General features: G+C 40.6%; 1 protein-coding gene across 9 annotated transcripts in view; it reads left to right on the plus strand.

The window, feature by feature from the left end:
• ERBB4 (erb-b2 receptor tyrosine kinase 4) overlaps positions 1–25,988 on the plus strand; it is a 645,972-nt gene that overhangs the window by 604,859 nt on the left and 15,125 nt on the right. For all 9 annotated transcript variants that reach the window (XM_049809033.1, XM_049809016.1, XM_049809051.1 and 6 more), the window contains exons 21-25: positions 7,625–7,780; positions 11,033–11,108; positions 12,998–13,144; positions 15,077–15,174; positions 17,469–17,639. In XM_049809033.1, the coding sequence (XP_049664990.1) occupies positions 7,625–7,780; positions 11,033–11,108; positions 12,998–13,144; positions 15,077–15,174; positions 17,469–17,639 (648 nt within the window). The remainder of the gene's footprint in view (positions 1–7,624; positions 7,781–11,032; positions 11,109–12,997; positions 13,145–15,076; positions 15,175–17,468; positions 17,640–25,988) is intronic.

A 25,988-nucleotide genomic window follows, 5' to 3' on the forward strand; every position in this document is an offset into this window, starting at 1 on the left:
CTTTTGATGGATAACTGGCATTTTTATACTGCCACAGGTAGCGTGTGTCCTCCTGTGGTTGGTATGAAGCCAGGTCATCTGGATTTTGTTCTTCAGCTGAGTCAGCCAATGCACAACCACACTCCCATGTGTGAGCAGGCAGAATTTGTACTTCTGGGGGATCCACAAGTGGAGACATGCAAGACTAACCTGCGTGCAAAACATCACCGCTAACTCTTTTCACGGCAGAAGTAGCTTGAGTTACCTGTGCAGGATTTGTATCTGCACCGGTACCTTTCCATAGGGGTAATAATCCAACTGCACTGGGATCCTGTCCCTTAAGTACAGATAGCCTTGGGCTTGCTCCTGTGTACTCTGAACTATAGTCTGATATCGTTCAGCAATGTCACAGCAGGACTGTGAGAAAAGGGATATATTAGCAGGCATGAATACACAGGATCCACGCTGCTCATGTCACACCAGCTAGACCAGTGCAGGTCTAGCAAAGTTTCAGTTGTCTGGTCCTGGTCAGGTAGACAGGTCTAAAGCAGCTGTAGGAAAATCCAGCTAGTTATATCAGCTTTGTACCCTAAGGCTGCATCTAAAGACAACCAGCTTGAGATAAAAGCACTTTTACCTCAAGATACAGCTTGTTACATGTCAATAGCACATTGCTTCAAACTTAAGTAAACTGTAGGTGGGGGGGGGGGGGGGAGAAAGAGAGAGAGAGCGCTTAGTCAAGGGAACAGGAGATGGGAAGAAATATATTACTATCACGTAAGTTTCTTTTGTCCACCCTTTACCAAAGAGAGGTATTAACTTACCGCATATAAATGGGAAGTAATTGAACTCCTAAATATTTGGGGTTATACCACAGCTCATGATGCAGGAATAGGCCTCCCTTGGCCTTGGCAGCTTTACCAGAGTCGGCAGAACTCCAGACATTTTCAGAAATCTTTGGCAGCTAACCTGGTGGAGGTGTGCATGGCACAAGGTCTGAGTTCCCAGCTCAGTCTGGCAGCTTTGGACCCAAATAGTTAGCATCCTTTGCTTTCCCTTAGCTGTGAGGATGACCTCCAGTCCCAGCTCCCAAGCAGACCTACATAACAAATCACACCTCTGCAGCTGAGTCAGTGTATTTGAAAGCAGTGTCAGTTTTTCCCTCCCACAGTTATCTCTGGAGTAACAGCTACTTAGATGATTCTGGTTGCTCCTGACAACAAAGGGCACCGTGTTTTCCTTGAAAGCGTATTTAGCCCCAGGTAAAATTACACTTTTTCCATGGGGTAAGTGGGGGAAAAGATGATCATTTCAAGCTTTCAGTAGTGATTCCTGTTATTAAGCTAGCCTCAAGTTATTAGGATGAAAAGAGGGCAGTCTCCAAGGCTGGAGATTAATGTCCATGAGATTTGGGTTGGACTTGAAATTTTCTTCCTTCACTTACCTGTTTGATGAATCTGCCATATGTGCTGGCTTTGGTGGGTGGAAGTTATTATCGAAGAAAGGCAGGCTGCTCTTAATTTCTGGATGGATAAGATCAACATTCCCTCTATTTAGGGAGGTAATAACGTTTGTTATAGAAAACAGCAAAAAGTCACACTGAAAAAAAAAAGTGTTTCTAGTACATCTGCTGGTATTGCCGAAGTTTTGGGGCAGGTGACAGTCTTTATTTTTTTAATTTGAATTGTCTTGCAAAATGATGTCTTGTATCATGCAAAGACATATGTATACACTTAAACTTTCGTCAGTGATTCAGCACACTTCAGTTCATCTCTGGTAATTATCCCAAAGGGACTCTGCATTTAACGACTTACATACCTGCTTAAATTCTGTCCTGAGTAATGAATACCTTTTTTCTGGAAATGAGGTACAGGCACCTAATGGAAAGAGCTTTCAGACAAGGCTCATGGAATTCAAAGAGTTGGACATTCCCCGAACGGCAGCTGCCACCTTTGAAACTAATCCAGAAGCATCCTCATGGGCAGGTGGAACTCTGAAAAGTCCAGAACAGTAAAGGAAATCAAATAACAGCATCTGAAACGGTCTATGCTTGCAACTCTTACACTCTGAGCTCAACAAATGGAGGCTGTGCTCAAAAACTACCCTCAGGAACTGGGAGACAAATGACAGCAGCAGAAAGTAACACTGGTAGTAAAGTAAGAAAACAGCAAATTATAACCATGTCTTAAAGGCAGGAGATCTTAGGAGACAAACCCATAACTTTGAAGAAAAACATCGTCTTGTTTTTTTAAAAAATCCCTTTATTCTTTTATTCCACCATCAGCCCGCCTTTGATGATACTCCTCTGTAGACATCTGCAGCACTAGAAGTCCTAATACTTTATGAACCTAATTTGATACTTTCTAGTGCAGTTCAGCGCTTGGAAAGATCAGAAAGCTGTCCCATCTCATTGTCTTCTGTCCTCCCATGTTTTTTTTGACACAAAGTCTCCTTTCCACTGTCCCACTTCACTTTGTTGCCAGCATGTTACCTCTTTTTCAGGTCTGTCATTTTTCTTGTGAAAAGAGCGTGAGTGTACCTGAAATGACCATACCAAATCTGTCTATCCACAATCCCAGAGACTTCACAAACACTCCATAATAAAACTGGGCAAGGCTTTCTTCTTTTATAGCTCTTAATGACTAACTTTTAGTCTGTTCAACAAGATAATTTTTGTTCTCTGTTATTTCTAGCCAACTCTGAGAGTAAACTGATGGGTAGAGAGCAGGATTCACTTCGGCTAATAAAACTGCTGGGGTTTTTTCCCCTAATTATTACATAGAAAACTATCACAGCTGAAAAGTGACAGGCAAGGTATTCTTACTGGTGTTAAGCTCCTAGTGGCCATTTACATCTTTCCTGTCCACTTCCCTTCTTTGAACAAAGCCATCTTGGCTTATTACAAACCTGTTCTACCCCTCAACATTGCTATTAGTTTCCCTGGTGCTGTTGCAAGCCTTTGTGAAATGTATAAACACATGGGCAGGTCAGGTTAGTAATTGTGTGGGCAAGGATAAAAGACCTTTAACACTAATCAAAGTCCTGGAAAGGGCGTTTGTGTCTGCTTCTGAAAGTAGAATTTACATTTTCACAGTTGCATAATTACACAGGTAGAAGGGATCTAGACTACAGGTGGTTTTACTGCTGTGTACATCTAAGTAAAGATCCATATAGCACAGGTTTGTCTTCATACGTCACGCTGGTACTGGGTGAGGATAAGGGGTGCCATTGTTAAAGATAAAAGGCTATTCCTCACTCATCCTGAAGTTCCAAAGGGAATTCCTCAACTTATCGGTGTTATAGTTGTTTGCAGTGGCTGTCTGACTTCTTAATAGCATTAGGTGCCAATTCAGAGAGTGGTTTTATGTTAAGGGATCCCAGCAGTAATTGCATTTCTAGTGGCATTCTCTGTGAGGAAACCTCTGTCGTGACTGTGATGAGGAAGCATCAGTGATTGGTAGGTCATGGCTGATTCTTGTGTTTGTGAGAAGTGAATCTGGGCTCAGGGATAATGAGACAACTGATCCTTAATGGCTTGATGTTGAACTTTTTCCTCTCAGTGATTTCAGCATAAAAGTCCCACCCTATTGTGGAAGTTCTAATATGTATACTAAAGTATGGGGTTTCTTATTAACTGGACTGGACATTTTATACTTTGATAATTATATAGGATCTGCATAGCTCTCATTTGCACAAGTTCTGAAGGGCGCTTCATTTCCCCAGCCTCACGGATCACACCGCAAATGGCACAGCATAGTGTCTTTTGGATCAGGCTTTAAAGTGTCATTTTTACAAACAGATCTTTTTCCATTGTCAGGGTCTAGGGTCACTTGTAGTTTTGTCTTGCAACTCTCGTAAAATGTCCTCTTGGTATTTGATCATGGGCTTGTTGGGTGGTGATGGCACCAGCTGTGTAATGCAGAGAGTATTTTTTTGTTATCGTACTTCTGTATCATGTAAAAAGATTAGAGATGCATATAGAGCACTTTCCCTGCCAGGTTCAAAAATGCCTTCAAATGATGATTCTTGGCGTAGTATAGGTTTAGACAGTATTGCTGTAGTGAATATTGTAGGATTCCCATTTTTAGACTGTTTTCATTCTGCTTGTATAATCTCATTTATTGAAAATATATACATATATACACCTTTTCTCTTATACTTCCACCATCCACCTTTAAAACTTGTTGATAGGGTATCAGGAAAATCCAACATGTTTACACTGGCTATTCCTAAGAGGATCTACATTTCTGAAGGTCATGGACCTGCAGAGGATTTTGTAGCTGTCAACTGTACATGGGTTGTTTTTAGCTTTGCAGGTAACACAGGGGGGAAAAAGCATGAGAAGCTTGTTTGACAGAGGTGAAGTAAACTGTAAGTTCAATGATACACAGACAGCTATTTCTGCCCTTTTTCTGGATAGAAAAGAGAACCAGGTGTGGTATTGGTTAGGAGCAGTATTCAGGTTAGTGATTACACATATTTCTAGTTCATAAGAGAGTATGAAGTTAGGTTGAATAAAATATAATCTTACTAAGATGATATTAAATAATAGCACAAGATTGAAATAAATGGAAAGGAATGAGTAAAATAAACAGTGAAACATCCTAAAGTGTTAGCCTACACGTTTAAAAAATGTTTGGAAATTAGATATGTAGAGAATGTAGAATAAGACCAAGGAGGCAAGGTTAAGAGTTTGATTGTTTAACTCTTTCAATGAAGGATGTTTCTGGACACCTTACCATGCATTTCTGCCATCATTAGCTAAAGACAGGAGGCTAAAGCCTTGGTCCAGGTCAGCTATTCTGGTTTTAACGAGACAGAAATTCTGTTTCTTCATTTCTGCCAAAATAAATCTGCAACATCTTCATATCATTTCAGTGCTGATAGGTGCAAATTAATCTATTTAAAATGAGAATTTTATTTGGGCCTAATGTATTCTGATACCAATAGAATTCTCTCATCAGATTCTCTGGGTTCTTGTGTCGTCATCAGATTCTGCCCACAAAGATCTGTTTGAAGGTTTGGACCTTTCTTTTCTCCTCCCCTTATTCTGAGGTATTGAGAATTTTGACCAAATAAGGATATTGGAAGTTATCTCAAATCTGTGATGTTTTAGAAGTATTTCTGTTCATTCTAAAAAATTGAGATACTTCCTAAACTAAGTAGAAAGGAATTGTAAGCAGCACCTTGAAAATTTCGGGGGGGGGGAGCTCCTTTGCAGTGAAAGATGCAAGACTTAAGAGAGGAGCTTAATCCCGTGGAAGGTGGAGGAAGAGATTGTGAGCTGCCGGAGAGAAGTGTTTGGGGGAAGTACAAGGATGCCTGTCTGTTTGCACATGACTGCAATCCTGGCTTCAAGGGCACCACTGTCAGGAACTGCAAAGAACTAGTATAATTTTAGATGTGTGAGGAATGACTATGTGGTATATTTAAGGGCACCCTGAAGCCACCCTTAAGATTAGATTCACTGTCTGTAAGAGCAGCAAAGCTGGACATGTGATTGTGGGCCAGAGGCTGCTCCGCAAAGCATGCAGAGCCCTGCCCGCCTGCATGCACTGTTCAGCCCAACACAACATGGGCATGGTGCTCTCTGAGTGGCTTTCTGTGGCACGTCCAGACAGGTTGGTTGACACCTACCTGCAGACATCTCAGCAGACTTGTTGCAAGACCCCCACGTGAAGAGGAGGGACATGAGACTGGGAGGTTGCTGTAGTCCACCTACTGCCCAGAGTACCTGTTATGAGCAATTTTGACACTGCCTTGAAGCCCTTTGTGGTTACTGTTCAGTGTTAGAGATGTGAAACAGGATTTATATGAATTCCCCATCTGCCTGAATTTTACAGGGCCGCTTTTGTGGTTGCTTTTCCTCTATTACGCAGTGTCATTGCTATTGACTGTGTTGTCTTTTTCTGGTTGGATTTCTTCAGGAGGTAATCCTTGTGCCAAGTCATGATGGTGCCTCTGGTTTCATGGTGTGTTTGTTGTGTGACTCCCAATTGTTTGACCTATGAGATTTATTTTTCCTTTTTCTACAGGTTTTAATTTGATGTCAGAAAAACTTTATGCTTTCAAAGACTTACAGTTCTGATGTTCAACAGCCAAAAGTATTGATCTGCAATTGGCAGGAGGGTGTGTTTGCTTCAACGAGTAGTGCTTTTAAAAAATAATTCCATTTGCTTTATGCCAAAGAGTCCCTGTGTCCCCTTTCAAACCACCTTCATGTTGACTGCAGCAAAGCCTACCACATTAAAATGAAATAGTGTTTATGCCAAATGTTCTCTCACATATTTTCAAACCTTTTAGTGGTGTTTGCACTGAAATTTTTCACCTAAAAGCCACAGCAGTTCAGAGCTCCACTGGATGCTTTTTTGTACAGACATCCACTTTCCACAAGAAAGAACTACATTCTTGTCCAGTGACCATGATTTGTGGCTTACTCATATGCATTGTCCTCCTTGTATGTATGGGGATAGGTTCATGTAAACTTAGCATGCTGTGAAAGGGAATAAAATCTGGCCCATGACACTGAGTAACCTGGTTATTTTAATCACTACCTGTGACTCTCTGAATTATCATCTGTATTATGGGATAATATGATCTCTTAGGTATTCAGCAGTGACTTTTTAAAAATTACCATATATATTATACAGAGCTAATATATTAAGAGATACCTTAAGGGTAATTATCAAGTGTGTAATTTCATCTGTAGGTTCTTATAATGATGGTTAATGTCATAAATGCCTTTTAATTAAATTATAGGCTTGTAACCCTGCGTGACTATCCTTTATGTGTCATATAATTAATAAGACCAAGCTTTGGTGTTCATCTCAGTGTCACAAAGCATCATGTAAACTTTCATCCTGATGGTGGATGGTTAGTCTCTTACCAGAGTAAGAATAAGGTTAAGGCCAGGCAGCTGGAGTATATGTTACCTTATATTTAAAGGCAGCTGGATGGGCTTGTTAACAAAAGTACCTCTAATGGAATATATATGCTCATAAAAAAAATGGCCATTGATCTAGTGTCTTATTATAATACTACATGCAAAATTTTAAGGGAATGAAAAGGCAAGTGGGTTGCAGCACTTGGAATAAAGAATTGTTTTCCTTCTAATCCACTGAGGGTAGTGAAAATTCGTGCCCAACTTTAAAAGCATTTGGAGATGAATAAGAAGCTTCATCTTGAATTGAAGACACTTGCCTGGAACATAGAAGAGCTGGGATTGTTTCCCAGTCTGGCCTAACTTCTGTGGGGCTCTGGCTAAGTTGAATATATTTTTACAATCTTCAGATTTCCTGTCTGAAAAATAAGGGCCGTGATATTTCTTTTCTTTGTCTTACATTTCCAGATTTTAAACTTGCACAAGCAAAGGAGATATCTATGTGGCTTTTTGTTGATTTTTTTTTTTTCCTTTGGCAATTATCATAGAATCTTACAGAATCATTTGCTTTGGAAGGAACCTAAGGTCATCTAATCCCACCTCCTGCTCACAGCAAGGGCAGTGTTGAACTTCTGCCCTCTAGGCCATTTTCTTAGTGTGAATACTAATAAGGGAACCAGAAATTTTACACGTCGCCAGTGAAAAGTAGTTCTAAAAAATCATGTAAGACTCATTAAGATTATTTTACTGTTCTTTGTCCTTCAGGGCATGATGTACCTGGAAGAGAGGAGACTTGTCCACCGGGACTTAGCAGCCCGTAATGTCTTGGTAAAATCACCAAACCATGTGAAGATCACTGACTTCGGCTTGGCCAGACTTTTGGAAGGGGATGAAAAGGAGTATAATGCTGATGGAGGGAAGGTGAGTACTGAACATGTCTAGAAGTAAATATATCACACTGTGACAAACCTCCTGAAGTTACTTGTGAGGGCAGTGTATTCCTATGGGACTATTATCTGTGTAAGAAAGTCTGTCAGTGACTTAGCAAAGCCCTGTCTTCTAGAAGAACTGTGTTGTGACAGCACACATAAAATCCACTCATTTTTTGCTCAGTGAGCTTCTCCAGGTGCCAAAATGTAATTGTCTGAACAGTTTTCACACTCAGAATTAGGTTTTGTTCAGATGCTCCATTTTGTGTCTTGTTTTGAAGACTTCTGAAGTCAGTTCAATGAGTGAAAGATGTTCTAGGGCATTCCTGCCAACTCCTTTCTTTGGTCATAAGGACCTCAATAACTTGCAGTCCCATTTTCCCAGACAAGTAATTTTCCAGAAGACAAAAAGGAAGGCCAGAGAACATGTTTGTATTTGTAGCATATGAAAGTTTACATATGCTCAACAAAGAGCCACCTCTTCTATCACATTGGAAGAGCCTGCGTATGCTATTTCTTGCATCCATGTCTCCAATACCATGCTGAATGCCAGGCCACTAAAAAGCTAGCTTGAGAATAATTTTGAAACCAGGCATTTTCCCATATAACTTCTCATCATACCGCACAACATCCATGTAGTGCCTCACCTCATTTCTAATGCCTTCAGATAAATACATTATAAAATTCAGAAGGCTGTAAGTAAAGGCTGTAAGTACCTACTGCTGCTGGCTGCTCCCTAAACATCTTGAAATTCCACATTTCAACCTGTCACAAAATCCCAAGGGATTCTGCCTCTCCTGTCATTCCTTTTCCTGAATGTTCAGTTTGCTTCCTGTCTACATGCTGTCTGTGTTTTTCTGTGCTCACTTACGCCCTTGTCTGGGACAAACAGCTGTTGCCAGTATGTGCTTCTCTCCTGGATGGGCTGCTGCCTTATTTGTGTGGCTGCTGCCCTTGGCATAGGCATTTCAGTCAATAAGGTGAAGAGCTTGAAAGGAGTCACCAGTGCTTTCCCATTTCCCCAGTAAAGAGACCTCCTGGCAGGGAAGGTGGAGTTTTGGCAGTTTTCCCTGATTCCTTCAGTTCTCTAATCCCCTCTTCAGTAACCCCTCTGCCTCGTCTCTCCATCAGCCAGTCAACGATGCAAAATGAGCTGGTCCTTGCTAACCAGCTGTTCCCTGGCAGCTGTTAGGTGGTGTCTTGGACTTGTGAGGCCAGTTACACCGCTGGGAGTTCTGGAGCAGGATTTACACATCAGGTGTGTCACTTCCCAGTTCCAGAGAAGCATCCTGTGAAATCCAGAAGACATTTGCAGCTTAAAGTTGTATTAAGAGCATGCTAAGTCAGATTCAGACTGGATAAAAGGAAAAACTTTTCCACCATGAGGTCAATGAGGCAGTTGATCAGGTTGCCCAGGGAGGTGGTGCGGTTTCCATCCCTGGAGATTTTCAAGTCCAGACTGGATAAAGCCCTGCGTAACTTGGTCTGATCTTATAGCCTGTCCTGGGTTCAGCTGGGATAGAGTTAATTTTTACAGGAACCTGGGAGGTCCGGGGGGCACAGCCGGGACAGCTGACCTGAACTAGCCCAGGAGCTATTCCATACCATGGGACATCATGCTCAGTATATAAATGGGGAGCGGGCTGGGGGGAGTTCTCTTGACTTTCGGTGGGGGAAGTGGTGGAGCGTCGGGTTCTGGGCAGTGAGCAGCTGCACTGTGCATCACTCGTTTTGTATATTCTTTTATTAGTACCGTTGTTGTTGTTGCAATTTTTTATTTTTTTTTTTCTTTTTTTTGTGTTGTCCCAGTAAATTGTCCTTATCTCAGCCCTCGAGGTTCCGTTTTGTTTTGGTTTTTTTTTCCTCTTCTCCTTTCTGATTCTTCTCCCCATCCCACCGGAGGGGGGTGGGAGGAGTGAGCGAGCAGCTGCGTGGTCGTTTGTTACCGGCTAGGCTAAAACCACGACATAGCCGAACCTGCTTTGAGCCTGAGGTTTGACTAGAGACTTCCTGAGATCCCTTCCAACCCAAGTTATCCCATGATGAGCAATGCAGCTTTGCTACTTCAGCAATTGTTCAAATTTGGAACAACCCAGTCGTATTTAATGGGAATGAAAGCGGTACATTTCTGCAGAGTTTAGTGGAGGAGGATGAACTGTCTTTACAAATGCTAAGCCAACCTTTATTAAAGAGTGCTATTTTTGCCATAACTGTATAGGTTATGTTCATTAGTCAACTTCATGGAAGGTATTTCCATAAGGGTTTGAAGACACATCCTCTGCTTTTACACCCACCATCTGTTCAGATTTTGCATGCAGTTATGTATCTCTCTGGTTTATTCCAGTACATATTCCATAGTTCCAAATTAAAGGTGACCCATACAAATCCATGCCAGGTAAAAATCTATTTTTAATGTATGTCCGGTAGAAATTAATGGACTTCAAGACTGTGCCTTACAGGTCCAGCTCAGGAATAGGAAACACTGTGAATCTCATTTTAACACAAACTTGACAGGGCAAAACCTTATGCCAAACCTAGGTTTGTGTTTGCCTGCACAGCCTTCTCTGCCAGAAGAGATGAGCTCCCCCCCAAGGGTGATTCAGAGTCTAAGGCTAGTTTGGGACTTTTGACTTGCTTTCAGGAGCAACTTTTCTCACTGCAGTAATGATACAGAGAACTGGGAAGGCTAAGTTCCTAAGGAATAATAGGAGTTAGAAATTAAGCACTGTAAATTCTCCCCATTGCCTGTTTACTCTGATGATGATTATGTGGACTGTGAAGTATAATGGACACTGCATTATTAACTAGCCTCATTAGAGAGATATTGAGATAGCAGTGTCTGGTCTTGCAAACTGTTGAGGCAAAAGAGCTCTGTATTCCACCTTCTCTGCTGCACTTCATATTTAGAGGGATTGGATGTAGTTTTTGCGTTGCTCCCATCTTTACACAGGTATGATGAAAAAGTCAGTTGTTCCACTACATCTGAATCAGTAAAATTTGGATGGTATGAGAAGTTCTGCAGATAACTGGTTCGTATTTCTCACGTCCATATGTTTTATGAGGCAAAGCACCATTCTAGAGGGCAGGAACAACCATTTCCTCTGCTGGGTAGTGCTGCTTTTTTTTAAGCTTGCAGTTGAAAAAGGAAACAGGGAGAAAGCTGATGTCCACATACAGGACCTATTTGTTTAATATTGGTTTAATATTACATTCCTAAGGTTACATTTCTTTTGTCTTTCCCTAGATGCCAATTAAGTGGATGGCTCTGGAGTGCATACACTACAGGAAATTTACCCACCAGAGTGATGTTTGGAGCTATGGTAAATCTTCATGTGATTAGTTTAAAAATTTGTCTCTTGTAAAGCATTAAACCAACTTGTGTTACCATGTTAAAGACATCCTCTTTTCCTAGAGGAGTTAATTCCAGTGGGTTTTGCTTTTCCTTTTTTTTTTTTTTTCCTAAAAAAAAAAAAAAAGTGTAACTCTAAACAGCAATTGTTACTTGTCTCCTGTGTTACTTCCCTGCTCACTAAAATACGTTATCATGATGTCCCTGCTGGGACGAGTGCCGTAAGGTCTGGGCTGATTATTACAACAGAAGGAGGCCTCTTTCAGCTCAGCCACAGATTCATAAAAATACAGCTGCAGGCCATAATTTTCAGCAGTCCTTTGAAAATCTTAACTCTAAAAGCCATGAATGTCAAAGAACATTTTCAGGCTTATGGGACTTTCTGTATCTACAGTCAGATAAAAGGGAATTTGTCATAATACAGAGCAAACAAAGCAAGAGAAAGAAGAGAAAAGAGACAAGCTGTCCAAGCTAACTAAAACAAGCATCCATTTAATTTCACAGAAAACTTGGGAACTGGCTAGACAGGTCAGTTCATGTGGACTCCACACACACCAAAAAAAAAGTCACATTTGAGAAATGAGATGTTCATTTACTGTTGTTAATTCTGTTATCCAGACAAGCTATTGTGCCACATGTGCTGAGCTACCTGCCTGTTTATCTAGTACAGCTATTACTAATAAAAGCATGTAGACCTTTGTAAGTGGAATTTTTCAGCAGTATCTAGGGCTGTGGACTCCTATTTGCATTTCCTGTTGCCGTATCATTTTGAAACAAAAGTGTGTACAATTCTATTCATTACTCACTTTTACCTGCGGGTAGCAGCAAAAGACACTGCTGTGAATGGTTAGATGCCCTCTCCTATTCAGATGAGAAAGTTAAATCAATCATGTAAATCTGCTCTTTTTCCTCAAATTCTGTATAGCTCGTATCACTTAGGAAAAAATACGCCTCTGTTTATGAAATTAATTTTCAATGCAGGAAGCCCAGAATATCTATAATCAGAAAGGACAAGACCAAAAACAATTGGCAAGTTACAGTTCTTGAACGTCAACAAAGAAGTGAATGAGGCTGAAATAAATATGTGTTTTATACATATGGTAATTTTGCTCATCACCTTTCACATTAGCGTGACAGCTGGCAAAATATGATTATCGATCTAGAGGCGAGTTTAAAATGACTGGTGTGAGAGCAGCATTTTCAATATTTAAGATTTTGCTGGGGGATTAATTCTGTTACCTATGATACGTGATCTTTGTTTCCGATGCCAAAACAAATCCTACGGCTATTCAAAAAGAGAATCTTGGTTTTGAAGAATAGCACTATCATAACTCAAGTCCATAAGGTGATTTAAGGAAAAAAATAACACAACTGGCTGTGAATGACTTACAAGGCAAAGACAATGATATAATGTTACTCAGTGCTGTACCTTTGTGGGAAATTGATGCTCTAAGTTAGGGAACATCTGCCTTTTTTCCCCTTAAAATAATAGAGTACCTCAGCCATTTATTTTCCGTTTTGATATGATAAAAGAGTGAGATGCATTCTTTTGTTATTGCATCCATTTACTTTACCACCATTTATTTGTCTTAGACCTTTCTCTTGTGCCTCAGATCTATCATGCTGCTTCTTACACCAATAAAACTGAGGGAAGTTGCTTTTCAAGATTAACACAAAGTGCTGTTTCACCATTTTCTTGAGCTTTTTAAATGGCAGACCAAACTTCAGTGTTTTTACAAGCAGTGGTAATGAAGAAGAGATTGCAGTCCAAAACTGGGCCAGAATACTGTGCTGTAAGAAATTGTGAAGGAATCTGAGTAGTATGACCTCAAAGATTAACACTCTTTTTTTTCTGTCTAGGAGTCACTATCTGGGAGCTTATGACCTTTGGTGGGAAGCCATACGATGGAATCCCAACTCGAGAGATCCCTGACCTCTTGGAGAAGGGAGAGCGGTTGCCCCAACCTCCAGTCTGTACTATCGATGTTTATATGGTGATGGTGAAGTGTAAGTAATTGTCGCTTTTAATATCCCTATGCTCAGTGCAAGAAGGACACTGGTTTTGAAGATTTGCATCTGTAGTCTCTCACAGTGCTGGGTGACAGAGCAGGCTGCTTCAAAACAAAAGCTTCCCAAGGTACTGTAAATTCCATTTAAATACTGTATGCACATTTTTTGCAATTGCAAAAGATATGAATTTAGCCATGAAGGGTTGAGTTAGCTCGGCTTCTTATTACTGTCAGATGGTATCTCATAGTCTTGCTGTGAAGTCAGAATTGTATGATTGTTATTGTAAACCCTTGTCATTTCCATGACAATTGATTTTGATGTTAAAAAAGATAGTATTAAACATAATTATGGTACATGGATACCCAGCCAGTGAAGGTTGTGAGGGGAAATGCTGGTTCCACATACTGAGGAAAGAAAGCATGAATGTTTTATTGTTAGTAACAAGGATGATGATTGCAGAAGTAATAATAAAAAGTAAAATTAAATTAATACAAGAAATGCTACAGAGAGGGCAATTTTTTATCATTCTTAGTGCAGTACAATAATTTATGAATATTTTTACCATAGCAAAAAAGGAAAACAATCTGCACATGGTTTCTTTTTACCCTTTTATCTCCAAGATACCCACACTAGTGACAGTACCCTCCAAGGCTATGCTTCTAATTTAAAAAGAATTAGGAACATCTCTCTGGTGTTTCTGACTTAATTTAAGTGAGATTAAAATACAGACATCTCATCCATCTTATATAGTCCTTTCCCTTTTGCTTTGTACACAAAAACACTAAAAGAGAGAAGAAAAAAAAGAGGTAAATAACATATCTTCTGAAAACAGTTGTACTATGCATGCAGGTATGAAAATGTCTGAATAGCGCAAGGAGTTCATGTTGGTCAAGTGCAAAAATGTTCCATCTGATAGGATTTCTAATGAGTATGGGATGAATCTGAGGGGACGAAAGGAAGTCCAAGTAGATGGAATATTCTTTAAGATGGAAAGTTACGGCTAGACATATGGACTTAGCCCTGTAATGTTTGTGTGAAATTCTTTAAAAGCTATAGTAGCTTTGTTTTTCCTGTATTGGTCACTTCTTCAGCTAAACAGCATGAAGGAGATAAGGCCTGCTTTGTTTAGCCTCCCTGGCAAATGAGAACATGTTCTTGGAAGGCTGCTGATAGGATCTTCCATTAGAAAAAGCTGACACCGAGATAAACTAGTTGTTGGTGGTGACTGCCTATACTACCTACTTGCTTGTTTTGCAGAAAGCATTAGCAGGGATTGAGAATTGTTGTTCCTAATGAATGTTTCCTGGAGAGTGAAGGACAAAAGAATCGCCCTTACTCAATTAAAATAGCATCTAATGCCTTGTGTGAGGTCTGTGTTAATGACGCAGAGATGTGAATGCAGAATTACCTGAAAGGCGGATGTGAGGTCAGTCATCCTGCAGATCTGTTGAACAGCAATTTTTAATCTAAGTCACTGTGGAACAGTAGGTCAGTTAAAGTAAAATTGTATTTAGTAGTCACTTTGTAATAAACCGACTAGACTCAGATGGGATCCGATTCATTATATTAGACATTGGACATAGTAAAAGGCAGTCAGAGCTAGCATCTAAATGGGCAAGACAGACACAGAAAATTGCAAGGCATTGTTGCTGTCTCTGTTTTGGGAATGGGGAACAGGAGCTCAGAGCAAGAAGAAATCCATGCAGTGTGGAACAATCTAGTCTTCTCTGGCCAAGATCAGATGTTTTCCATTTTAGATGCATCATAAAGTTCTAGCTTTCCATTCTTCTGGGCTCTTTATTGCAACTTTTCTTTAGGCCAGAGCTATCAGGGACATCAAAGTCTTCAAACTTGTGCATTTTTAAAAACTGAATGATTTCTTCCCTTGACAATTGACTGTTTTCTTTCTCATTTTTCATCTGTCCCCAGGCTGGATGATTGATGCTGACAGTCGGCCAAAATTCAAGGAGCTGGCTGCTGAATTCTCTAGAATGGCCCGAGACCCTCAGAGATACCTAGTAATTCAGGTAAGCAACTCTACAACATCAGGGAAAAAAAATAAAGAATTCTGTCTGCCAAACCTAACTGTTAAGGGGGTTGCCTTTGAATCACTTAAGTTCAAGGTGCTCTTGAACTTAAGTGAACAAACAGTGACCGCAGTATTATACAAGAATGAAGTAGAATGGCCAGGTTCATTATCTCAAAAATAATTAAAATAATTAAATAATCTGAAATTCACTTCCTAAGCTTGTATTTATAAGCCCATATACAAGATCTGGCTTTGCAAGCTACTGACTACTTTGCATTCTTTCATGAAACTGGGGACAAGATTTGTCTGTCAGTGGACAGTGGACCTACTTTAGACCAAGGACTTGCTTGATTCTGTGATTGCTTAGGCTGAATCTCAGCTTGCACTGCTGAGATCATAAGAAAATTTCTTTTCATAGCCTAAACATTAGGGTTTCTCAGAAGACAGGGAGCTGTGTCACATTGGTACCTCTCATGCTAGAGAGGAGTTTCCCTCTGTGTCCTCCTTAGGCTGTGTAGGCTCTGTATTGCTTTGCAGTCCCTGCGATAGACCCACACCAGCATGGTGCATCACATGAAACGACACTGTGGCAGCAGGGCATATCTGTTGACTACATCTAGCTGGATCTGTGTACGCCCTGAGTGCAGGCGTATGTGGAAGTTTTTGTCCTTTCACTCCTACATTCTGCAGAAGCCTAGAGTTCTGTATGTGTTTATTACAACTCAGACTCAAGCCACAGAAAATGAATCAGATTATTTGGTAAGGTCCTTAGATGGTCCCATTGTGTAAGCAGTTCAAATTAAAATGAAAAATTATAAGACGTAAGGTGATGTTGAAACACCAGAGACCAAAGCATGGAATTAGTTTGATCCAGGTAATGATACACTTATGCTATATCTGCTCCACATCAAGGAGTACAGGGCAAGGATACAGCCAGCTGGTCCTTAGCTTCACACTGATGTAAGAATTCCTAGCTGAAGAGCCTCCAGAAGTACAGTCACTGCCACTCTATTTCTCCTGATTGCTAAAGGGTCTAGTGCTAGTCTCATCGTATGGTGTTTCATTTCACTGTGTAGACACACTAGCCTACTCACGGTATATTATTGCACAGTGTGAATGTATGCTACTCTCCTTCAGCTTGAGAAGTAAAATATACTTGAAAAGTAAAATACTACTCAAGAGGATTTGTGGTGCTGAAATTTCAATTTCTCTTGCAGTAATCCCCACTGTTAAATTGTAAGTTCAGCTGATAGAAGTGATTCTGGAAAACGATTGAATTTTTGTTAGATAGGACATGTTTCCCTATTCCAAATACCTCTTCCCTCCCCTGCCTTTCCCTCCCCTGTTCTATAGTCTGGTGGATATTTTAGCCTGTGAGGCGACTTCTCTAATGATCCTTTTAGACAATATAGGCCATGTGCTTATTGAGGAGAAAGCAGGGTATCTCCATTGCACTGGTATCTCTGCCATTATGAATCCTCTTCTCCCCAGATGCAATCAAGAATGACAAGCTCGCTGTTGAGCTTTTAAACTGGTCTCTATGCACCACATAGCACAGCCATCATTCCCTGCTGGATTCCACCTGTGGCATAGTAATTCATGCGGAGTAGGAGGACATGCTTTAGCAATGCAGTTAAGTTTAGCATCATTTCTATGGGCTGTTAGGAGTCTGGGGCATGGGCTGCCTTTTGTGATGTTTTGTGGCACCAAGTAACCTGCAGCCCTGATTTGCCTCTCCAGCTTGTAGATGCTATTTTAATAAAAATACATATCATTGTTTTTGCTGTTGTTCCCTGGTTTGATTTTTATTGCTTTCAGCTCTGTTACATTCTGCAGAACTTTCCATATGGATGAGAGGCAAATTTAGCCTTTAAATCCCTAAAAATTCAAATGAAAATAAAGCAAACACCCAGACACAGTAGTTTCCATGTTATTTTTCTTCCCCATGTGTGCCTAAACAGCGGAGATATTTCACAAAATACATCAGGCCTTGACGTAACTTGGGTGAGAAACTGAGCTTGTATGGGAAAAAGAGAGAAGAAAGAATAAAAGCTCGATCACAAGAATGCCAAAAACTGACTTTGCTTGATTTATGTAGTTATTCTCTTTCTGTTGTCATATTCCCAGTAAAAAATCAAAACAAATGATGTGGATGCGGTGCTTTAGAACAAACAAAGCAGCATGTGTGGTCCCTGCAGCCTGGCTGCCAGGGCATGAAGAAGGCTGAAGTTCCCTGTTCGGGAAATTAATCCATTTTTTGACCGTTTTCCTTTGTCAATACAACCTATTTAGGGAGATGATCGCATGAAGCTCCCAAGCCCAAATGACAGCAAGTTCTTCCAAAACCTTCTCGATGAGGAAGACGTGGAAGATATGATGGATGCTGAAGAGTATCTTGTTCCTCAAGGCTTCAACATCCCTCCTCCCATCTACACCTCCAGGACAAGAATTGATTCCAACAGGGTATGAGCAAGCTCTGACAGAAAACTCTGGTTATTATAAAAGCACAGGTGGAGATTTAAGTACACTAATCAAACACATGCCAGAATTGCCTTAGGAATTACAAGCTCCCATTGTAAGGAGAGTGACTATAAAAATGTTGTCACTGGGTTCCCTGTTGTCGTGGTTTAAACCCAGCTGGCAACTAAGCACCATACAGCACAACAGGGAGCATATTCTGCAAGTAACGTATTGTGTAACGCAACTTTAAGAACAAGCGCACCAACTTTGAGAGCAAATAAATCAGCATTGTGACCAGTGACTATTGAACCAATACAAAGAATGCTTATAACAAATTTGTTCTAACACATTCCAGTCAGATTTGTCATTATCTCAACTCGTTGAGTCCCATGTTGGGCACCAAGAAGCACTATTGTGGTTTAACCCCAGCCAGCAGCTATGCACTATGCAGCTGCTCACTCACCTTCCCCCACCCAGGGGGATGGGGGAGAAAATCAGGAAAAAAAAGTAAAACTGGAGGGTTGAGATAAAGACAGTTTAATAGGACAAAAAGAAAGAAAATAATAATAGTGATGATAATAATAACAATAATAAAATGACAGTAAAAGGGATTGGAATATACAAAACAAGTGATGCACAGGGCAGTTGCTCATCACTCGCCGACTGATGCCCAGTTAGTTCCCAAGCAGTGATCTGCACCCCCCCAAGCCAACTCCCCTGAGTTTATATACTGGGCATGACATCACATGGTATGGAATACCCCTTTGGCCAGTTTGGGTCAGCTGCCCTGGCTGTGTCCCCTCCCAGCTTCTTGTGCCCTTCCAGCCTTCTTGCTGGCTGGGCATGAGAAGCTGAAAAATCATTCCCTTAGTCTAAACACCACTTAGCAACAACGGAAAATATCAGTGTGTCATCAACGTTCTTCTTACACTAAATTGAAAATGTAACACTATACCAGCTACTAGAAAGAAAATTAACTCTGTCCCAGCTGAAACTGGGACACCTGTTCATTGTGCCTCAGTGAATTCAGCCTTGAGTGAACAAAAACAAGATTTAACTGCCTGTCTTGAAAGCACAGCTGAGGCTTGTGAAGTCAAGCAGTGCTATTTCTCAGTTGCATACTGTCCTGGCCAGGAAGGACATAGCTCTGATTCTTCCATCCCTGCAATCCTGTTGGCTTGACAGGGTTGGCACTTAATGTAACTGAGAGCAGCTGGAATATATAGATAATGCAGCTTTTGTGTCTGGAGCTAGATTTCAGACCCAACCCTTTTTTCTATTTGTGTGTGATGCTTTCATGGTCCTCCTTCACAAGCATCTGTTTTTGTAGAGCATGTAACGGATTTTTAGCATGTTGATCTTTGTAACATCCCTGTCAGGGGAGGAAATGCTGTTCATTTTACAGGGGGAGCTGAGAGGCACAGAGAGTGTTCAGCTGGAATTGAGCTCACGTAACTCTAATTATCAAAAGCATAGGAATATAATCTAAGGTCTTCATCTAGCCTTCATTTCATGTCATTGGAGAAGAGTGGGTGTGTCTAGTGGGTGATTATTGCTGCCTGCCTTGGACAGTTACAGTGGGATAAGTTACTTTCTGGAGGTGTCTTTTGGTATTCACTGACTCCAGAGCAGTCTCAGACCTGTTGTGTGAGCTCTGGTGAATTGGATCCTGTCCTAAATGCCTCAGCCTCAGTGCCACAGGAGCCCTGCTTTAGGTGGGGACCTGAGTTCAGGTTTCCAGAATTCCTTTTCACTCCTGAGTTCCCTGCCTGCAGCTCTGACCTCTGCCTGTTCCTGCACTGGCTCCATCCTTTTAACAGCTTAGGTGCCACCCCTTTGCACAAAATTAAGAGATGGTGAAATGCATTACTAATGTGAGGACATTCACACAAGCATCAGATGTATTTAGGGACTTGTTTCTTTGTTTGTTTTTCTCTCCATGCTCCTCCTAGTGGAAAGTCTCATTTTAAATACTAAGTGGAGTCTCACTGAAATGTTGTTGTTTATTCCTCATGCTTTAGAAACCTTCTGGACATTTGTCCTTAGCCGAGGTAGTTCCAAATTCATATCCTGGTCTGAACTGATTACACCATGTGAGGCAGGGAAGAGGTAAGCAAAAGAGCTAAGAGTGTATAAAACAGGTCAATATTGATGCTCTGACCTTACACTGCATGAAGTTCTTTCACCTCTCCTGAGTTAATCAGTGCTTTTCTGGAATAAGGAAGACAAAATCTGATCTTAAATAATATCCAATCAATCCATAAGGAAATTGCTACTGTTTCTAAAGGCAAGGTGCCTAGAGAGGTCTTAAGAAGAGGCTGGGTTGTAATCCCACTGGGTAGGCTGGATTCATGTAGCATTTCTCCTGCATCACTGAAAGGCAGTGAAGGAGGGGATGATGCTTGAGGGGATGATGCATGATTTAGCAATAAGCAAGAAACTTCCTCTTTATGGCAACAAGAGTTAAATTTTAGTGTTGATGCTGATCTGAAATAAGTCAGTTTTACTCTTAGCTGCCTCTGGAGAGGTTCTGTTTCCTTTGCTGCCAACTTCTGAGAAAAGAAGGAAGCAACAATAGTTACCTTTGAAAGGTGCTCGCTGTCATACTGATGTAAATCACTGTAGCTTAGTTTTACACAGTGGAATAATTTATACCATTTACACCAACATAGGGTTGAGAGAGCAGAGTCAGACCCATCAGGTTTGCTATATTCATCTCACTCCCATATTTGCTGGCAACACTGGGACACATTTAAAGGAGAAAGAATTAGGAAAATGTTTTTGCCTTTTCAACAGTTCCTTTTGCCCTCTGTCTTTAGTGCCAGCTGAGCAGAGGAGTCCACTACAGCTGAGGGAATTAATTCCAACAAAAATCTTAGAGTAAATATTCTGCAAGTTATTTAAAATGTGCTGTTTGGGCAGCCAACATGCTCACTGGGATATTCACAGAAAGCAAACACAGAAAATTCAAGTAACTTTCTCACAGCCTTTGCCCAACTTTAAACTACACTGTTGCAGCTGCTTGCACACATGTGATCCCCTTGAAGTCAGCAGAGCTGCAGAAAGAGACCCTGTGCCTTTATTTTTGCCACACAGCAGCTCAATCACATTCTTGGTGTGATGTCTCCTCTGCACAGCTTACAATTTCCCATCTTGGTTTGAGTCTGTGATCTTGTACCACTAAAGTCAGTGGGAGCTTTGCTTTGCAATTCAATTTAATGACAGTAGCTAGACTGTATCCTTCTTTCAGTAACACCTACTGCTGGGAATTTTTCTCTGGCATCATATGACAATCTAACACTTAAACAAATCTGGAATTACCCTTTGACAAAAGTTTTCAGATTCTGAGCCAAGTTTTCTGACCCAGGTAACCTCGGAGGGGGCAGCTGGGGGACTTTCTGTATTTTTGCACTCCTTCCATCTTTATAGTGTTTTTCTTTATTGTAGGAGCATATTTATGGAGGGGTCATTTTTAAGGCCTAGAGAAGAGATGGGCAAAGAAGTTCCCATTGTAAAACCAGCTGATGTATAATCCCACTTGCTGGTATCATTGGACACTGACTCCTGTCCCATAACAGGATTACCAGTAGAATTTTGATGCTTGTCCAGTGTCTCAGATTAGCTTCAGTCTCAGCTTTGTTTGCTAACAATTCTGCATCTCCTAAATGTACTGCTAGTACTGCCATATAGGTAAGTACATCTAGATTGCAGGAAGTCCACAGCACCTTGTTGCTGGAGGAGCTTGGGGCCAAGTTGAGAGCCCCATAGCATCTTAGCATTCTTGGTTTCCTTTGCAGAGAAGTTTTTTTCTGGATGTAGTACATTTGTTTCCTCTCTGTGCAGAAAGCTACATATTTGTCTGTTGTTTTTCTGAAGCACTCAGGTTCTTGGTACGTTAACTATTCTTCCAGTGAAGATTTGTGTTGATTTAAAACAAAATACACAGTAGCTCCTTTAAGGTAATAGTGCATCTGTTGTGTATAGTTCAGTACAGATGGATGTCAGCTATAAGAATCACACAGAAATGAAATGCTGTCAGAGCTCTCTACCTGCAGTTGTCTGATTCTGTCTTTGTGTTTCCTTTAGATAGTTTGTGATTTATGTTTGTTTGGTGTAGTGAATATTAATATTACACAAACTCATTATGGTGCTGCTATAGCCATAGATGCCAAAGGAATTGATACAGCTTAGGTAGTTAGTGTTCACTGTGTCTGGCAAATTAAATTTTATGAGGAGATTGCCAGGTAATTTGGTGAAGTAAAACACACAGACAAGAGCTACTTGATCTTCATGTCATTTTCAGAGATCAGAAGCATGAAAGATACTGTATTTCCCATCTTAATTGTTCTGATTGTAGTTTTAGTGAAGAAAGAGTCAGTTATGTGATGGCAGAGTATTGTGCTCCTTCTCTGGGCGTGTTGTACGGACAGCTTTAGTTGAGTGTTACAGCAGCGCAGCTCTACTGCGGACAAAAGTTTGCAGGAAGAAAGCAGGGAGATCATGAGGCTCCTCACACTTAGGCTTTGAAGTCAGGGAATTAACAAAGAGCAAGAGCATTTACTTAATAAGAAAAGCTCTGAAGTTTCTCTAGGGTGATCTCAGTCCTAAATCCTTGCAGCTTGTTGCCTGGGAGAAGCACCAGTGGATGTGGTTTGTGTAGAACACTGCCTGCTTTCTCCCTCCCATGTGAAGAAAAAAGCTATTTGGGTATGAATTAATAGCACAGAGCTGCAGCCAGTAGAAGGAAGACTGGAAAGAGGGGAGCCTTCCAGGAAGTTCCCAGCTCCCTGGGAATTGTCACATCCTTCTTCTTCCAAGGATTACTGAGATTTATGAAGTTGTGAGGCTCAGACACAGCTTCAGCGTTTCCATCACACCCACACTGGCTTCATACTAGCATGTCTTTGGGACCTCTACTGCCAGGAGCAGAAGCCTGCACACGCTCTAGCCCATAACAGTACCCTCTGTTATGAGTCCAGCCTGACACTGATGCAGCTTTTACGTAAAAATTAGCATTCTAAGCTAAATTGAATTCTTTCATTGCAGCTGAAACTCTTCAATTACTATTTCAGCCCTTCAGCTTTTTCCAGTTTTTATTTTCCGTTGTCTAGAGATATTCTAGAAATACGGAGTTTTAGAAGCTCTGTGCTTCTGAGAGATAAGCTGAATCCTCAGCAGTGTTTTCATGAGCACAGTACTCCAGCTAGTGCTTGAATGTCCTACATTCACAGCCATTAGATGATTCATTCAGGTATTTGTAATGAGTACTGTCCTGTGTGCACAGAGATAATACTAACACAGAAAGCACTCTGTGTACCCCATGATGCTTTTTGCTCTAAATCCTTGGCTAATTCCTGCTGAAAACTGTCTATACTGTTTGTTACTTGCTGATACTGTCCCTGTAATTTTATTCCATTTGCTATATATCATGGAAGCACCTGCCAACCCTGCAATTAAATATCAAGCTATTTTTTTCAGAGATGTCTAAGTCATACATCCAGGGACACTATTCTGCTTGGCTAAAGCAGACTATGGTACACCAAAAGCCAGTTTTCAATTCCCTGAGTGGTGTCTGGTATGCCATTGCAACAGTCCTGGTGTGGCATTAGGTCTGGTAGTGTTTCATGGCTGAACATGTGTAAATGTCTGCACATAAAAAGGATTATTACAGAGTGAAACCAGGCAAGAAGCTATCTTTACGATTAATTTGTTCTGGTTTCTAAATTTGAAAGGTAGCCATTTTCAAATCACAAGATTACAAAGGAGATGGTTGTTAGTGATTTTCTGATGTGTTTCACATCAGTATGGTGAACGGCATCTTTCCTTCCAAAGCTTATCATGGACAATAGGGACTATTCACCCTGTGGGACTGCTACCAGAATTAAGTGACTTTTATTAGATTTTTAAGCTGAATTTCTTAGGCACCTCTCGTGCTCCAGTGTTAGAAGATTAGACCTGAAGTCTAATATGACCTCCTTTACATACTGAAATAAGGCAGACTTGGAAGGTGGGGGACTGTAAGCACTGCTGTCTTCAGTTACGGCTGGAAGGAAGGATTTTGGAGAGCAGTCAGAATTTGGAGGGGCACTTCCCAGTGTGTCAGCACAGCTGAGCTAGTATGAGAGGTACTGTCAGTGAAGGTGGCAGGAGGGAGTCGTGATTTGTCTATGATTCTCCTTCTGCCCAGGGCTTTAGTAGCAGTCAATGCCTTTCTGGTTCCCATTTCTTTTTCTGTAAAGAAAGGCAGTTAATTGTTCCTGCCCAAGCTCTCAAGCTAAGTTATTTCTCCAGGTGTGTCCTAGCCCTGTGGGTCTTATGACAGTAAAACTGCTTCATCCTAAAGTCAATAGATGATTTGTGTGAAGAGATATCAAGGCTAGATGGGGCCATTGCAAGCATTTTGTCTAACCTTCTGGCATAATATAGGCCAGAGTCTCTTGTCTCTTAATTTCTGGATGAAGTGCAGAAATTCTTTTTGAGGTGGAGTTTGTCTTTTAGAAAGATTGTCTTGATTGTATCAGGTGGGGTGTAAAATAGATCACAGTGTAGAAAAGTCTCACTGGGCAGTTAATGTTGACTCTTTAGCAGGGTTTGGATCCTATTACTGCCTGCCATGCACCCCTTTTTGTGCTAGATTAAGGAGCTGCCAGTTATCAGAAATCTCTTCTGCTTAAGGGGCTGAGTAGGATAATACCATTTGTACGTGTGTGTTATTAAAGAAGGACAACACTGATGTGTTCTTTTTATTAGGTTGGTTTGTGGTGTTTGCCACCCCTTTGCTTCTGCAGTATCTTCCCAAAAATAATATGACCAAATATTTTCTTAAATTTGATGCTTATTACTGCAGTCTGACAGGTTGTGGACTTTTTTATTGATTTCTCTCGCATTTCTTCAAATCCTTCTCCTTAAAAGGTGATCAAAAACTTTCTGGAAATCTTAATAGTCATTTTATTGCCTTTCTACTAGACTCTGTAACTTCCTCATGTAAGTGTTGCAGTGGAATCTCTAATGCCAGAACAGATGAACTTGTAAACTAACTAGACATTGTGTCAAAGTGTTTCATAACATTTCAGAAGATTACACTGATACTAACTCTATATTATCTCTCTTGCTTCTTGAAAAACTGCTTTATTAGTTAGGAAAGTTTATATGAATCCATTCTATATGTCTTTCATTAAATACTACATTTTGTGTACTTTCCTAGTAGAGTCTAGGCAACAGTGTACCAGATACCGCAGTTGCTGCCATCAAACCTGCCAAAAAGGGTAATTCTGGAAGTCCCACCAAGCTTTCTTTCAAGATCTCAAATTCCCATTTTCTGCTTCCCTATTTTTAATGACATCCTGGTGGTAGGAGGCTCCTGTTCTGCTCTGACTTTTACATTAAGCAGTTCTCAGTAGCTATTAGTGTTTTGTTGGTGTCTAGTTGACTATCACAAATACTTCACCTACTGTAACTTCATTCTTCTGGGAAATTCTTCTGTGTCTACTTCTAGTCTTTGTTGGAAATGTAGACAGCAGAAGGCCATCTTTGTCCATGAAAAGCAGGAGTTGAGCCCAAGCTGATACTACTCAGCCTAATTTCATTGCTCAGGGTGAATGAAGTAGTAAGAATAAACATGCAAAAATACCCTGTAAAATACATTAGATGGAAAATTATTTCAGTCTTAATAATTTACATGAAAAAGGAAAGCCGCTCACAAAATATGTATATGTAGAATATGAGTATTTAAATATCTTTTTAAAATGTGCTAAATTTGCCAGAGGAGAAAGGAAGAAAATTCATATGGAGGACTCAAACAGAATAGATGATGCCGGGCTCTTCACAGAGAATTCTTTGAAAGTGCTTTATGGCAATTAGTTTCTTGCTTTGCAACCAGGCCAGCTGAAATCAGTGATATTTCTCAAGGAATAAGCCCTTCTCAGCCTGAATAGATTATCAGGGCCAACTTGTCAAATTGCCTCATGGTTTTGCAGGTCAAGTGCCTTAAAACAGGAGGGTTTTAATGTTAGCTGTTTTCTGTCACGTTCAGTCTCCTGAATTCAGGCATATAGATTTACAGTCAGAGTTCCCAAAAGTCTTGGATAGCATTTTGGTTTCTACAAATTTAATATATATTTAATAACAATTCACCACCTCACAGTGCTTCCTGGTGTGACCTGCAAGTTCACGCTCAGTGGAATCAGTAGAAGAGACTGTAGCTGTATATTGCTTCAAACCTTGATGCATGACATGTAAATTTATTGAGCTTTAACTGGTTTAAAATCAGGCAGCATCTGCTTAATCCATGAATAGCTGCTGGCTGTGTTAACAGTCAAGAGAGCTCACAGCTGATCCATTTTCTTTTCTCTC

The sequence above is a fragment of the Accipiter gentilis genome, chromosome 1 (genome assembly GCF_929443795.1).
Source record: "Accipiter gentilis chromosome 1, bAccGen1.1, whole genome shotgun sequence".
NCBI lineage: Eukaryota > Metazoa > Chordata > Aves > Accipitriformes > Accipitridae > Astur > Astur gentilis.